General features: G+C 51.6%; 6 protein-coding genes across 6 annotated transcripts; 3 read left to right on the forward strand and 3 right to left on the reverse strand.

The window, feature by feature from the left end:
* Window positions 1-1,211: 1,211 nt before the first annotated feature.
* Window positions 1,212-3,164, forward strand: BP5553_05958 (Uncharacterized protein; the record flags this gene model as incomplete). Its single annotated transcript, XM_032014581.1, has 5 exons — window positions 1,212-1,231; window positions 1,260-2,174; window positions 2,346-2,420; window positions 2,467-2,663; window positions 2,713-3,164. The coding sequence occupies 5 exons, from the start codon at window positions 1,212-1,214 to the stop codon at window positions 3,162-3,164; spliced, it is 1,659 nt and encodes a 552-aa protein (XP_031869262.1).
* A 516-nt stretch (window positions 3,165-3,680) lies between these two features.
* On the reverse strand, window positions 3,681-5,029 carry BP5553_05959 (2,4-dienoyl-CoA reductase; the record flags this gene model as incomplete). Its single annotated transcript, XM_032014582.1, has 4 exons — window positions 3,681-3,937; window positions 4,235-4,569; window positions 4,650-4,908; window positions 4,975-5,029. The coding sequence occupies 4 exons, from the start codon at window positions 5,027-5,029 to the stop codon at window positions 3,681-3,683; spliced, it is 906 nt and encodes a 301-aa protein (XP_031869263.1).
* A 434-nt stretch (window positions 5,030-5,463) lies between these two features.
* BP5553_05960 (Uncharacterized protein) lies at window positions 5,464-6,202 on the forward strand (the record flags this gene model as incomplete). The annotated part of the gene is made up of 2 exons (XM_032014583.1): window positions 5,464-5,526; window positions 5,654-6,202. 2 exons carry the CDS (start codon window positions 5,464-5,466, stop codon window positions 6,200-6,202), a joined length of 612 nt encoding a protein of 203 aa, XP_031869264.1.
* Window positions 6,203-6,975: 773 nt separating this feature from the next.
* BP5553_05961 (uncharacterized protein) lies at window positions 6,976-7,439 on the reverse strand (the record flags this gene model as incomplete). Its single annotated transcript, XM_032014584.1, has 2 exons — window positions 6,976-7,302; window positions 7,359-7,439. 2 exons carry the CDS (start codon window positions 7,437-7,439, stop codon window positions 6,976-6,978), a joined length of 408 nt encoding a protein of 135 aa, XP_031869265.1.
* Window positions 7,440-8,202: 763 nt separating this feature from the next.
* On the forward strand, window positions 8,203-10,410 carry BP5553_05962 (MFS general substrate transporter; the record flags this gene model as incomplete). Its single annotated transcript, XM_032014585.1, has 5 exons — window positions 8,203-8,248; window positions 8,312-8,442; window positions 8,510-8,899; window positions 9,178-10,261; window positions 10,325-10,410. 5 exons carry the CDS (start codon window positions 8,203-8,205, stop codon window positions 10,408-10,410), a joined length of 1,737 nt encoding a protein of 578 aa, XP_031869266.1.
* Window positions 10,411-12,449: 2,039 nt separating this feature from the next.
* On the reverse strand, window positions 12,450-12,746 carry BP5553_05963 (uncharacterized protein; the record flags this gene model as incomplete). The annotated part of the gene is made up of 1 exon (XM_032014586.1): window positions 12,450-12,746. The coding sequence occupies one exon, from the start codon at window positions 12,744-12,746 to the stop codon at window positions 12,450-12,452; it is 297 nt and encodes a 98-aa protein (XP_031869267.1).
* Between the last annotated feature and the right edge of the window lie 1,441 nt (window positions 12,747-14,187).

A 14,187-nucleotide genomic window follows, 5' to 3' on the forward strand; every position in this document is an offset into this window, starting at 1 on the left:
AGGGTTCTCGCCACTGCTTTAGAGGGAATCTCCGCATCCAACACGCCATTTCAGCCGCGCCTTCGAGTCTACGAGTAGTTGCAACCGTCGACGGCGCGATCAGCGGTCGATGAATCGACCGGACTCAACTCCATCAGCACTTTCCACGGCCCACTCTACTGGTCGCGGCCTCGGCCATCGCTATCGCCCTAGTCCTAGCTCTAGCTGTGCCGATGTTCTTCTATCGCGGCTCGTCGTGCGGATTCTTTGGGTTGATGGTCGCTGGCGGCATGTTCACGCTGGAATCGAGCTTGCTGCGACTAGGCCACACAAATGACACGGAGCCGGACTGTCCTCCGTCGAGAATATCGCCATCCTCATTTGACCTGGGCCATGTCTAAATTTCACATTTGAAAAAAAGGGACCCGCCTCTCAAAAGTCCATCATCGCATTCAGCATCACAGACTCGCCGTCGCTGCTACCATTCTTTGCGCTGCTCCGAGCGGCCTCGCGAACGCGAATTGCCTCACGCCCGTCAAGCTAGCTGCGGGAGGGAGTTGGACGAGGAAGACGCCCGTGGCATCGCCATCTTCTCGCGGTCGTGTGTCAACAGAAAGACTGAAAGAGCCAAGCAACAATGCGCTTCGCCGTTCCTGCGGATGATTGAATAGACAATTGATCTCGCCCACTCCCGCCACGCTTCAGCAACGCCCTTTGCATGATATATCACCTGCCCAACAACGCGCTGCCCAACACCGCCCTCCTAATCCGCACGGCCGATTCTAGCAACCACGAGTTCCCGGATTTAAGTTCGACTAATTTTAGTAATCGCTATATGCAACTTGTGGAAATTTTGATTTTGATCATGAGCCATGGACTCGGCATCGAGCGCAACGTCACCGAACCCGCCTCCTACGAGACATCAAAGAGGAGCAATCGCAAGCCAAGTAAGCCTCGATTTATTTAGCAGGATTTCTTTTACCGTCACATCCATGGGAGTCGGCGGCTTTCTAATTTCCCAGTCTTTATGCTCGTGGGCTGACAAGCTTTGAAAGGCCTGTGAGACGTGCCGATCGAGAAAGCAGAGGTGTGATGAACAGCGACCAAAGTGCAGCCTATGTCAGAGGATGAAATTAGATTGTCAGTATAGGGAGCCTCAGCCGACAAAGTAAGTACCACGGCGGATCTGGAATTCGGATTTGCTTCCTGGAGAGGGCGGTGGATGGCTCACCATGGCTAAGCTCTTGACCATGTACAGGAACTTACTGGCTGCTTTCTAGGAAAGATAAAACACTAGTGGAAATTCTGGACAGGCTTAAGAGCCTAGAGAGCAAAGTTGATCGAATTCCTCTCCGGCCCTCAGGTCTCTCCGGTTTTGGACGTTCACTGTCAACCCCTTCAACCAGTACCGATGTCGATTCGACTCCATACGCGTCCTCCTTGCTCCGCCCTCCGTTTCAATCAAACCCTGGTGGTAGTTCAAGAAGCCAACCATATCGACATACTTCTGCGGCCCATAAGATGTTAACATGGCCTGCGGTACAACAACTCTTATTGCAAGTTATGCCGTCGAATCTTGCAGACTTGAAAAGTTTGGAACAGGAGGGTTCTGCCTTCATAATCCGGATGCAGAAAGGCACATCAGATTTACCACTAGATGAGGCTCTGCAGGACAGGCCTTTTGTAGGCATGCAAACCCAGGCAACAAGGGCTGCGGGAGGCGCCAGGGTCACCTTTCCAAACTTGACCCGTGAAATGATGCATCATTTGGCAACAGCGTACTTCGACACGTTTAATCTTTTATATCCATTTATGGATCGGCAGAACTTTATATCGGATACTCTTTCAAGAGTACAAACAGAAGGCTTTAATGGAGATACGGACTCAGTGATTGCGCTCCTGGTATTTGCTCTGGGGGAACTAGCCATAGAAGGATCCCGTGGGGCTCCTATTGAAGGGCACAACGGCCGTTCAAGTGGAGTAAGAGGCGGGTCGGCATTACGGCCACCGGGCCTTGCTTACTTTAATGAGGCTAGAAAACGTATTGGTTTTGTCCTCACCGAGTGTGATCTTGAAAATGTTCAGATATTTTCCCTAGCAGCGTGCGTCGACAATCCTCGTCCTCAAACACATGAGACAAAAGTGACTCACGATATTTCAACAGACTCTATTACGAATGTTGTTCCCACCATGTGGTATGTACAAATCGCATCTAGGCAGCCGGCGCGACATTAGGACTCACTGTTTTCGCAATAGGACTTCTGGAGGTTGACCGTGTCGGCGTCGTTGGCTTGTCAAATATTGATCACGTGGTATACTCTACAACGCCGCCCTCACAAACCGTAGGATTTACTAATACAAGTTAGCAATACAATTGATTGGGATTCGCCTAGAGGCCATCTTACCAAGCGTGCTTATTGGCACTGCGTGTTGATGGAAACGTACGGTTTTACTTGCTATCATGGAACTAAATCTAACAGCGGGCAGGGGTCTACATCTCGAACTCGATCTACCACTTACTGGCATAATTGCGTTAGAGGAGTCCATAGGTTTGCCTACCTTCAACGGCCCGTTCTGTGAAGCAGACGACCGTGGCAACCAATCCTCACACTTCCACGCCCACTATGCTTCCCAAATTGCACTTCGGCAGTTGTGCGCTGAGCTTCACGATAATATCAATGATTGTAAGCCCCTCTTTCTAAAAGATAGTTGGTAGCTAATAATAGCATATAGCCATGACAAATACCCAAACAGATCCTGCTTCAAGCGAGCCTTTTCGCGAACTAACTGCTGGTTCTTTGAAACAACTCGCATCACAGTTGACGCAGTGGCATGGAATGCTCCCTCGGGAGCTTCAGTGGAAGGAAGATGATCCTGCCAGTTTCCCTTCTCCCCAGCCATTCAACTTTCCTGGATCAAACCAAGCAGTTGACCCAGAATTAGCGCCACAACCGCATCCACCCCGCCGGCCCCTATTTTCAACGGATGTCGATAGTGAACCCGTGCAATATCCTTATCTTTATGATATACAGGTAGCTTTCCTAAGGACAAAGTATTACTATGCAAAATATATGATCTACCGGCCATTTGTTTACAAGGCGTTGCATTTTCCGGATCTGATGACGCAGGATGATGCCGAGGGAGTCGCGGAATGCTTACGGGTATTTGCTCACCCTTGGCCCTAATTCTAAGAATGTTTTATTGATTGGAATTAACCATAGTCCTGCCTCCTGTGGCCCGTTACCCTGTCGCCTACCTCTCGGCGGAAACGGCTGGTGCCTTACCTGTTCTGCTGGTCCCAAAATTTCCTTGGGATCCTCCTCATCATACATCTAACGCGACACAATCCTATGTTGCGCGACATCAGAACGCAACTCTGTGGAACTCTATTCGAAGCCCAGGTGGACGAGTCAGTGGAATTAATGCTTGACTGGATCAGAGATTTAAAGGGCATTGACCCTATAGCGTTGTGGTGCTGGGAAATTTTACGAGGGGTTTATGATATAGAATAGAGCAGCACGTTTAGTGCGCTATTGAAGAAAGTCTGGATAAGTCGAATTGCCTCCAGTTCATACAACTCACCAGATTTATGTACAACATGAGATACTGTAGGAATGCCAGAACTAGATCCCTACTGTAATCTTGGAGATAGAGGCACTAGAAGGCATTTTTAGAGTATTATCGGTCTATTATCTACTCCTCTATAATTTTGCCTTCGTAGATAAATCAGCCAACAAAAAGCCCGGGTAGGCCATTTCTTGACTACCCATAGAAGCAGGCGCACGCCAGCCACCACCATCAACGACCAGCACCTCCCCATTTACGTAGCTTCCAGTATCGCTGAAGAGATACACTGTCCCATCCGCAATCTCTTTGACGCTTCCCCACCTCTGCAACGGGTTTCCTGCGCCTTCAGGTTGACTGCCACCCAATCTCGCCATACCCTCTGTTCCAGCAACTAGATAATGTGTTAGTATAAGCGTCATTGACAAGTGACCGACCACGGCGGCCCGTTCAGCTGGAGAGCGTAGAATATGAAAGCTGATTAGGTAGGTAGGATCCCGAACTTGGAACGATTTCGCATGACGGACATCACTTGATGGAGGGATGGCGGAACTTTCTGACGAAACCCTGGACTAAGGGCCCTATATAATTCGTCAAGGTGATAGGGAGCAGATATTGGGAGATTATACTCGTTAGATTTCGAGTATCATGTCCAAGAAGCCGTTTCGAAAATCGTTCTGAAATCACTTACTCGGACCTGGGGTCAAGACATTAGACGTAATGCCTCGGGGCCCATATTCGAGAGCCACGCTTGCAGATAAAGCGTCGACGCCGGCTTTTGCAACAGCCGCATGTGTTTGCAATGGCATGCCAGTATAGTGAAATGTGGCAGAAATAAATATGATACGCCCACCGGTCGACGGATTGGTAGCTGTATTCGGGTTCTTGGCGGCAGATATGAGGAGTTGAGGAAGGGTGGCTTTTAGCGTGTTGTACGAGCCGATGGTATCGATGTCGATTACGGTCTTGAAAGCATTTGCTGAAAGGCCCGATATTGGGGACAAGAAATTCCCAGCTGCACCGGCACTGTAGAACCACTGATATTAGTACGAGGGGGATCGGTCATCAACGGATCGTTAAATGCATGAACGGGAACGTGAACGTACATGACATAGTCGATGCCTCCCAACTCTTTGACAGTTCGTTCCACTGCTTTCTCCAATGTATCAATGCGTCTCACGTCAACTTCTCCGATTCCGATAACTTTCGCCCCTTTTCTCGCCGTTGCAATGCTTTTCGCCATAGCCTCCGTCTTCGCAACATTTCGACCGATGATGCAGGCATTCGCGCCGAGGTGCACCATAGCGCGGACCTGCGCTGAGCATATGGTACCGCCTCCGCCGGTGCAGAATATGACCTTGCCATCTAGATATCAACAGAGTTAGCAATGTGCTATAATGCGGGCGCGACCCAGTACTCTTGTTGTCTTACCGAAGATGCCATCGCGCCAAACGGAGGAGAGATACTGTGATCGTGGAATAGCCATGGTAGATGTGGGAAGTCAAGAAGATGGGTAGCAGATAATAATACAAGTTAATTCTTAAGTTCGAGGCCTGTGAGGAAATATCAAATAATCTGTCTTGTCGTGGCCCTCGGTGCGAAGCTGCCCATCTTATTTATCACCAACCATTGATGATAAGCTTGTTTCGTAGCTTGTACCTCGGCTTGATTACTAGGACCTTACGTACGAAGTCCTCGTATTTCCTAGTACGAATACGAGCCGATCGCCATCAATCACGTGTTAACTGCCCCGTTCTCCGGAGCTTAACGACCTCCTCAATGACAGCATCGCAGTGATCATCATCCTCGACCATCCGCCTCCTCTTGACCAGCGCATGTTCATTCTGCGGAAAACACAAACACACGAACCCCGCCACTCCCACTCGAAATAATTGTGTCCTTGTCCCTGCTTTCGAAATCATGGCGTCTAGGGGCGTGTCTACGTTGAAGTTCGTGGGATCGCTCAGCTTGGGCCTGCTCACTGTAAGGACAAGCACCCCGCTCCCCACCATTGCCCAATTCTATCCCCATTTGCAGGAGAACCACCTCCTTACTCTCGCGTTCCACTGTGATGCAGTACAGATTACTGACTGTCGATATTGTAAATTAGGGCCTCTCATATACTCTCAGCACGCTGACACTCCCGACACTCCTCACCCTTCCCTCCGCCAGCACCGCCTCCCGCGCCTTCACGAACCTCACCTCCGTCTCGCTTACACACGTTCGAGCGCTTGCTGGAATTTCTAGCAGTTCTTTCCTTTTAGCCTATCTCCTCTCACCCAGAAGCCAGAGGCACCCGTACCTGCTATGGACGACGCTCTTCGTCGCCTCGGCTGGTCTAAGCGATCTTGTTATCGGGGCTGCTCGCACAAAGACTGTCGCCGGTAGCGGTGCCGCTCAACGGCGAGATAGAAAGCGCAGAGATCGGCCGATGGATGCTAGTTATGAGGTCCTGGGAGCCAGCGACCGTGAAAGCGAGGCCACGGTAAGCGGAGAGGAGATGGACGAGGATGTCAATGGCGAGGAAGTTCGACAACAGATGGAGGGGTTCATGACGAGCCAGGTTGCGAGGACAGTAATAGCCGGTGTGGGCTTTGCTATGAGTGTGGTCGGCATCTGGGGAGATGGGGTTACGGATACAGTCGTCATTGAGATGTGAGCACAAAGCTAGGCGCCATGGGGTAAGGTTTGGGGTACGGCACAATAAGCAAAGGGTGCGAGTTACCAATGAAATTATGATGTATTGGGTAGCTAGGTAGATATATTAGATACTCAACCCTGAATCTTCGCTCAATATCTCAATAGGGCCTCGAATAGTGGGTATCCAAACTAGCCGGCTTAAGAATTAGAAACTGTACTCGCTCTTTTAGTTAAGCGCAGTCATTAAGCATGAGTATTTTAAATGCTGCCTCTTATATGGTGTTTTGCCCCTTGCCCATCTACTATATCCGTTGATTGCAAACTAGATAAATGATGTAGTCCCCACCAGGTCGTTAGGATAACCAAAGGGGCGCACAAGTATTAAGACTCAACAATTTCAACTCTGCATGCAGCATTTACTTCGGGAGGAGTGGGTTCAAGGAGTTAGGTGCCGAAGGCTAGTGTAGTTAACTGTGTCAACGGACTCGAGTCTCGAGATAATTAATAATTGGGTTGCATCCCTAAGATCAGCTAAGTGAGGGTCATTGCCCTTGAGCATTATAAGATACAGGTAATATTTAACCACGCCAGGGGATCGATCACACGCCTGTGCCTTGCCGACAGATGATACATAGTGGATCTCGGAAGCAGAAATATCATGTGTTAATCTACTGCGCTCAGCCAGGAGATCAATAGCAAGCAATAGATAGAAGCACTAGTAGAAGCTCAGTCAGAATGCGCTCCTCAACGGCGTCCAGCACGGTGACGAGTTGGTATCTGCTCATCCATCCATTACAAAAGCACGACTCCTGCTGCCAGACCCCCATATAGCCCAGCGCCAATGCCTGCCAGTCTTTGTGCCCCTGACTTCGCCGTTGCGCTGGGGGTCGTTGAAGTTGATGCGCACGTAACAGCGGAGGGAAGGTTGGTGACACCAGATGCCTTGCAAAATGTCTGAGCAAAGGTGACAGCAGCCGCTTGGTCGGCGTCGTTACATTTCCCTGCCAAACAACATGCGATTCCGCTCAGAAAGCCGGCGCTGGAACATATGCAGGCAGCATCGAGAGATTGGCACCCGCCAATGTTACCTCCGGTGGTAAACTGAGTGACACAGGTTCTCTAGTTGATCAGAACCAGTCAGCAAAATTGTAGCATGTTGCGAGGGGGGAGCTTACAGCACACTCCGGCAAGTTCTCAACCTGGGAGGAGACAAGATGCGCCAATCCGGCGGCAATTGCTAGGAGAGAGAGCCTCATGTTTGCTTGCAAGTCTGGAATGAAGACCGGGACTGGATATATATTGCTGATCTTGTGGAAGGGAGGACTGTTTAATGGTCGTCGGCGGCGGCGACACCGTCGGTTAGTGTCAATGCAGCGTCGAGGCACGGGTAGTATTTGGATTTACCCAGAGCAGGAGAGTGTGGAAGGAGAGGTGTGGAAGAGTGGAGGAGCCGGATGGAAACTGAGAAGCTCGGTCTGATCGCCGAAGTCCAATTGCTATGGCCGATTTAACTCTTTGATCGGGATTTGGTCAGCGCCAAGTAAGGCCGTATAGTTTGCTCCGTGCGAGGTAATAGACTATTGCCCGTAGAAGACTTGAGCGACCTGTACGAAGTAGAGTGTTTTGGATACTTTATAGAGGTAGAGAGATAGTGAGCTAGAGACAGACAAAGAGAACGCTGACAGGGGACTGGGCTACAACCATTGGCAGCTTCGACAGCTGCCCGCGTTCTATTTGCCCCCTACAAGTACCTAGGTACTCGTACTGTGTACATCCAGCCATCACCGATCTGCATGGGCGTGGACGACCACTCTTGGGATCTCCTCGCTCGACTACCTTTTTGTCATCTTCTCCTGCATCTCCCTCCTCCGCCTCGTCCCCGTCGTCGTCGATGTATTTCCATACAAGAGCGCCTCTCCGCTCGAAGCTCCCTTCTTGCTCGTCGTGACCTGCTCCATATTTATTCCCCGCATTCCATCGCATTGCAGATACGCGTCTCCACCGCCCGCGTCGATTGCCATGGGACTGGGCATCCTAGATCCCCGGCGGCCCACCGAGGTCCCAGGTAATATATAGACCTCACACCGCGATAGATGATATACAAAGCATCACTGACAACCAATTCAAGGGACCACACGCTATTTCGACGACCTCGAAGGCCTCGAAGGTGCTACATCCACCTCGACATCCGCCCAGGTCAAACGTGATAATGGTATCATCCTTGTACCCCAGCCAAGTGATGATCCAAACGATCCTCTTGTGAGTCTCTAGCCATGGCCGTCCTCTCTTTGTGTTTGCATCCTGCTGATGTAAACCGACCCACTAGAACTGGCCTCTGTGGAAGCGCGACTTGATTCTCCTACTTTTGTCCATCGTATCCATATTCGCAACCTCGCTCGGCCCAATCTTAGCTGCGAACACTATTAGCTTGTCGGTGTTTTTCTCCGTCAAATTCACAAAAGTCGCCATCCTCACAGGCTGGTTCCTTTTCGGCGTGGGAATTGCTGCCATTTGGTTCGTTCCATCCGCGCGAATATGGGGAAAGAGGCATCTCTTCCTGCTTGGGACCATCACCTTGATATTCTCGAGTGCGTGGGCCGGGGCAGCGGGTCACAGTTATGGAAGCTTGGCCGGGGCAAGATTTATTCAAGGCATCGGTGCGGCACCATTTGAGACGCTGGTTAATGCCGTCGTTGGAGATATGTACTTTGTCCATGTAAGTCTATTCAGATCTTCTTCATATCGCGCGAACCGGAATTGAAGGCCCCTCAACGTGCGATAATTTAGGTGGAGTTCTCCAGAGTCTAGGAGAGGACCCGGCTTCGGAGTTTCTTCTGGGTATCAGGGTCCTAAGATCTCTAGTCTCCTTAGGAGAGTCCTTGTCGATCCAGGCTATGGATTCCAATCGAGATATCGCATTGGTTGGACCTTTTATCCTAGTTCAATCCGCCCCTCAAATTTATTAGAAGCTCGATTGCTTATTATTTTCTGCAGCAACGTGGCAAGCGTATGGCTTTGACCAACCTTGCTGTATTTGGAGGTGCCTTCTTCACGCCCATTGTGGTTGGCAAAATCACTTACACGATTGGCTGGCCTTGGACATTTTATTTTGTCTCCATTTTTTGTGGCGTGAGCCTGCCTCTGGTCTACTTCTTTGTGCCAGAAACGACATATTGCCGATCCGCCCATCTAAACACCGATACAGCCTCTTCAGTTGATATCCACCACCTCCAGAAACCACATACACATGAGCACACAACAGATTTAAGCCCAAGCAACGCCCAATCACTGGAGCTTTCAGAAGCCAGCATTCAGAACCCTTCGGCTCAACCTGAAAGTCAAGATCCGCCGACCCTCTTTACTGGCGCCGGGACACCTAAAAAGAGCTTCACAGAACTCCTCGTGCTCTTCTGCGGGAGGATGTCACCCGAAAAGTTCTGGAAACTCGCCCTCCGACCCTTCCCCCTTTTCTGTCATCCTGCCATTATGTGGGCATGCCTGACTCAGGGGGCTATGGTCGGCTGGACGGTATTCATTTCAGTCGTGATTGCGGGCATATTTATTGGGCCGCCGTTGTGGTATGGCGAAGTTCAAACTGGGTACGCCTTCACGGGCGCATTTATCGGAGCTGTGGGGGGGTTCCTGCTGGCCGGAGCCGTGGCAGACTGGAGTGCCAAAGTCATGACGCGACGAAATGGCGGTATTTACGAACCCGAGTTTAGAATAGTGCTTGTTATTCCCCAGCTCATACTCGGCTGTACGGGGCTCTACCTCTTCGGCGCGACATCTACACCTGCCGGGCTTATTAAGCATGGCTGGATAGTGCCGGTCGTTGCCTTTGGCTTGCAGGTAGCAGGGATGGTTATCGGTGCCGTGGCGGCATCACTCTATCTGGTTGACGCCCATCGTGACATCGCCGTGGAGGCCTTCACCTGCACCATCATCTTTAAGAACTTCTTCTCTTTCGGGCTGACGTTTAGTGCATACCAATGGGTTATCGGGCCTGGGGGGACTTTCAGAGTGTTCATGTGGATCTCCAGTATCCAGGTCGTGGTGTGCCTACTGAGTATTCCGATGTGTAAGTCGCCCCCCCCCCCCCCTCTTACAGGTTGTTATATCCTCGGACTCTAACCCCGAGTAGATGTCTTTGGGAAACGCAATAGGGACTTCTTCCATCGACATAATATTTTGAAACTCTGTGGCTTGATGAACAAGAGGGACACTTAAAAATAGGACCTCGCTATGCAATACAATCGCTAATCATGCTTCGTTTCGTTTCGTTTCGCTTCGCTTCGTTTCGTTTCACTTTGCACCATCCCACCACACACTCCACCGATCATCCAAACGTACGGGGCTAGGAATCCCTCTGCATCGTCGTAGCCGGATCGGGAAAATACATATGGTGGCCCCATTCCATGAAGCTCTTCATGGTCTTTTGAGGGTGTTGAAAGTGACTTGCTCCGTGGTTTGAAATTGTTCGACCTCCAGTTGTGAGGCTAGCTTTGACATGTACTCCGGACCGATGGTCCCTGGGGAATTAATAAGACTTACAAAGCGCCCAGTTTTAAAGTTACCAAGACGGGCCAATTCTAAAGTGGATAATCAACGGGACTAGAACTACAGTACTTCCCAAGTATCTCTAGTCCTGCCGGAGAAAAGGAAATGAAAATAAGAATAAATTTGGAATTGGTGCTTTGACCCAATGGTTTGCTCCGGCTAAAGTGAAACAGGGCGCTTTTTGCAGGTCAAGTCAGTGCACAGTGGTGCGCATGGCCGCATCAACAGGAACTTGACTTGGGGAGCTCGTAGGTTTGTTTAGGCGGGCTTGAACCGCAACTCGACAGTGGACAGCAGTATTCTGGGCCATTGCTGGAGTGCTGGGCAATTGCTAGGCACTCGCTGGGGTCCGGCGTTTTACTGCGCGTCGGCGATTTAAATGCAGCCCTGGTACTTCGTACGGCGTATGGAGTGTCAACTCGTGGTACAGGACACAAGGAGGCTCGAGCCAGGTCGGGGAGCCGCATGAACGACTGGCTCGTACAGCGAGGCGAGTAGGGGAGTTAGGCAGTGACGAGCATCTCGTGGAGAACTATTTTCTTGCTAGTCCAAGGCCTGATCCAGTTCCACGAATCCTCAGACGTCAACTCTTGCCTAGATACTACTTGGTAGCGTTTACGACTCCCAGCCAGAAGGACGCGAAGGAGTCGAAGTACAGCCGCTTGTCCGCGTTACCTCCCTAGTCGAGCTAGGTTGGCGGCGCCACTGGCTCTGGCTCTGGCACTGCGACTGGCACTGCTTACTGGCTCATGGCAGTTTGGCACTACTGTAACGTAGGAAGCTCGCTACCTGGGCAGGCACTGGGTTCACAGCCGGCCACCATCGACCGTTGAATGGCGATCTTCGGCCCCCTCCGGCACTTGATGCCGTACTGTACCCGTCGTATCAAACTCTTCCCTCCCTAAGGATGGATCCATCAATCGGTGAAGTGAACGGTGAACGATCAACGGCCAGCGATCAACGGTCAACGCCAAAACCCCCCCATGGATTATTGGGCTCGAAGCCGCCGCGATAAATGCCTCGTCCGCAGTGTTATATATTGGCCGTGCTCCAACTCCGTTACCATAGAGAGCCAGTTGTCGGGTTTGCTTTTCGGATTTCCCAAACAGGCGCACTCAAGGGTTGAGACAGGTTCAAACAGAGGGCATCGGCCCCGACTGTATCGCATTATCGCCGCGTTTCTGCTTCTGCCCACGACAACGCGACGAACACGTACGAAGCAGCGCGCGGGCTCGAGCCTAGAGCCCCACTATCAGAACTTTATATTGGGGATGCTTTCGCAAGTTCGTACGAGCAAAGTGTGAGCCAAGCCTCTAGCACCGATTAGCACCAGGTCGGAGGTACATGCCACATGGACATGGAGCCCGCAGGCACTGGGCAGTGGGCACTCCCAGCGCTTAATTGTTTGGTTGGTCGGATGCTTCCGTCTGGCTCCTCTTCGCAGGAGAGTAGTCACCGAGAACAAGTCGCGGATAGCAACGAGACACGGAAGCGCGGGACGGAGGTGTGATGGCAAGTCTATGATACTCACTCATGCGTGGTACCGTACGCAGCACTTCGTACGGCAGTGGGAGTTTTGATATTCCGAGTGCTACTACTGCTGCTACCGCTATCCTTCCGAGCTCCCCACGGAAGGCACAAGTGCGTAGTACTTCGGATCACCACGCGAAGAGGAGACACAGCCATTACTGAGAACGTTTCAACACGTATTATTCCTCCGGCGGCCGTCGATCGAGGCCGTATACCAAGCTATCGAGCCAAGACATGATAGCTCGCTGGTAAAACCGCGCCGTGATGTAATGCCGAGCATCAGAGGATATATCCGAGCTGGAGGCAGCGGTAGCCGTGGGTCGTGGGTCGTGGAGAATGTGTGCAGACGGTGAAGGAATTGTTATGGTGGTTTTCGTTATTTGGTTTTTCTCGATGTCCGGGGCTGAGTCGGGCTCGGTCTGGAGATCGGGGGTTGCTTGGACCTCTGCAACACAGAAAGTCGGCAATCGATGCATGCTGAGTCGGAGGAATTGGTGCTAGGGGAGAAGGAGCACGGAGGGCGTACGAAGCACGAAGCAGTAACGGCTGATTCAGGATTGGAACCCTCGCTGCTTTTGGGGGACCAGAGTGAGTACCTGGGTCAGGCACTCGAGGACGGTACATTATTATTACAAGTAGTACTACGGCGCATACTCCGTCGTCGAGGAAGTACCGAGTACTTAGTGCAGAGTACAGAGAACCCCCGAGGTGCGATCTAGTGGTGTGCCTCCATGCCACCACGTACTAACCACGTCCGTATCGATACGCATGTACTCGTAACTTGACTGATAAACAGGGAGGAACAAGGCCGTTATTGTGCAAAGTACCTACACCATTAGGTACAGTATGTACTTATTAGCACCGGTATCTTCGCACGCACCTCCACTGCTGGTGCCCAACACCCGCTAATTCACACTACACGGCTTCGTGTACGGAGTACACCTGCGAGTATTGTTCTCTCTCGCGCTGGCTGCTACCGTGGTCTCCGCTCCAGGCCACACCACCGGCTACAGGCTATCGGCTACAGGCTCCAGCAGTGTTCGAGCAGCCCCGTTCACACCCACGGTCAGGGCGGTGCCCACACCACTGATCAACCACTTACTCGTCAGCACTCGAGCACTTTTATGGTTGCTCGAGCACTAACTATAGGTGCTGCAGTACGTACATCACCATCCCATCCCATCCCATCCATCGCATCCATACCCACGGCCACGGCCACGTTGATATTCATCCAAAAGTCAAAGCCCCGACTCCAGACTCCAGACTCCAGACTCCAATATGCACCCTCCAAATCCACCATCTTTGGGCTTGGCTCTCCTCGGCGCAGGGTACGGGGCTCCCTGCACAGCACCGCACCAGGTACTGTACCAGCACAGTACCTGTATGATGTACGATGTATCGCCTCAACGCCTGTGCGCTTGCAAGACAGTGCTGTGGAAGTGATCACCCTCGCAGCGTCTACCGGTAGCAAAAGCACAGCACAACACCGCACAGGAGAGCAGCGGCCTAGCAGGGAGGCCTTGCGTAGCGGATCGGAGCATATCGAGTATCGTGCAGGTACATGTACAGCCTTCGTCAGCATATCGTAACCGCCCTAGTGCTGAGGTTCTCAATTCTCAGATTCCCAATCGCATGGAGAGGTACGAAGCATCATGGCATGCTCTATACGCTCCTCTAACCCCCGCTAAACGCCCCCCCTATAAACCCCCCTAGCAGCCCCCTAACAGCCCTCCCCTATCCTATAGCACCTCCACCACCCCACAAACAGCTCCAAGCTACCCCTAAGGTACCTTGCGTATACCTACACCTCCCCTTACACCTATACCTATACCTATACGTACATGTACCTCGCGATACTGGCTACCCCCCCAAACCCGCCCCCATTTACCGCGTCATTCCCTACCCTCCTAAACAAAC

Source organism: Venustampulla echinocandica (genome assembly GCF_003357145.1).
Source record: "Venustampulla echinocandica strain BP 5553 chromosome Unknown scaffold_3, whole genome shotgun sequence".
Classification (NCBI taxonomy): domain Eukaryota; kingdom Fungi; phylum Ascomycota; class Leotiomycetes; order Helotiales; family Pleuroascaceae; genus Venustampulla; species Venustampulla echinocandica.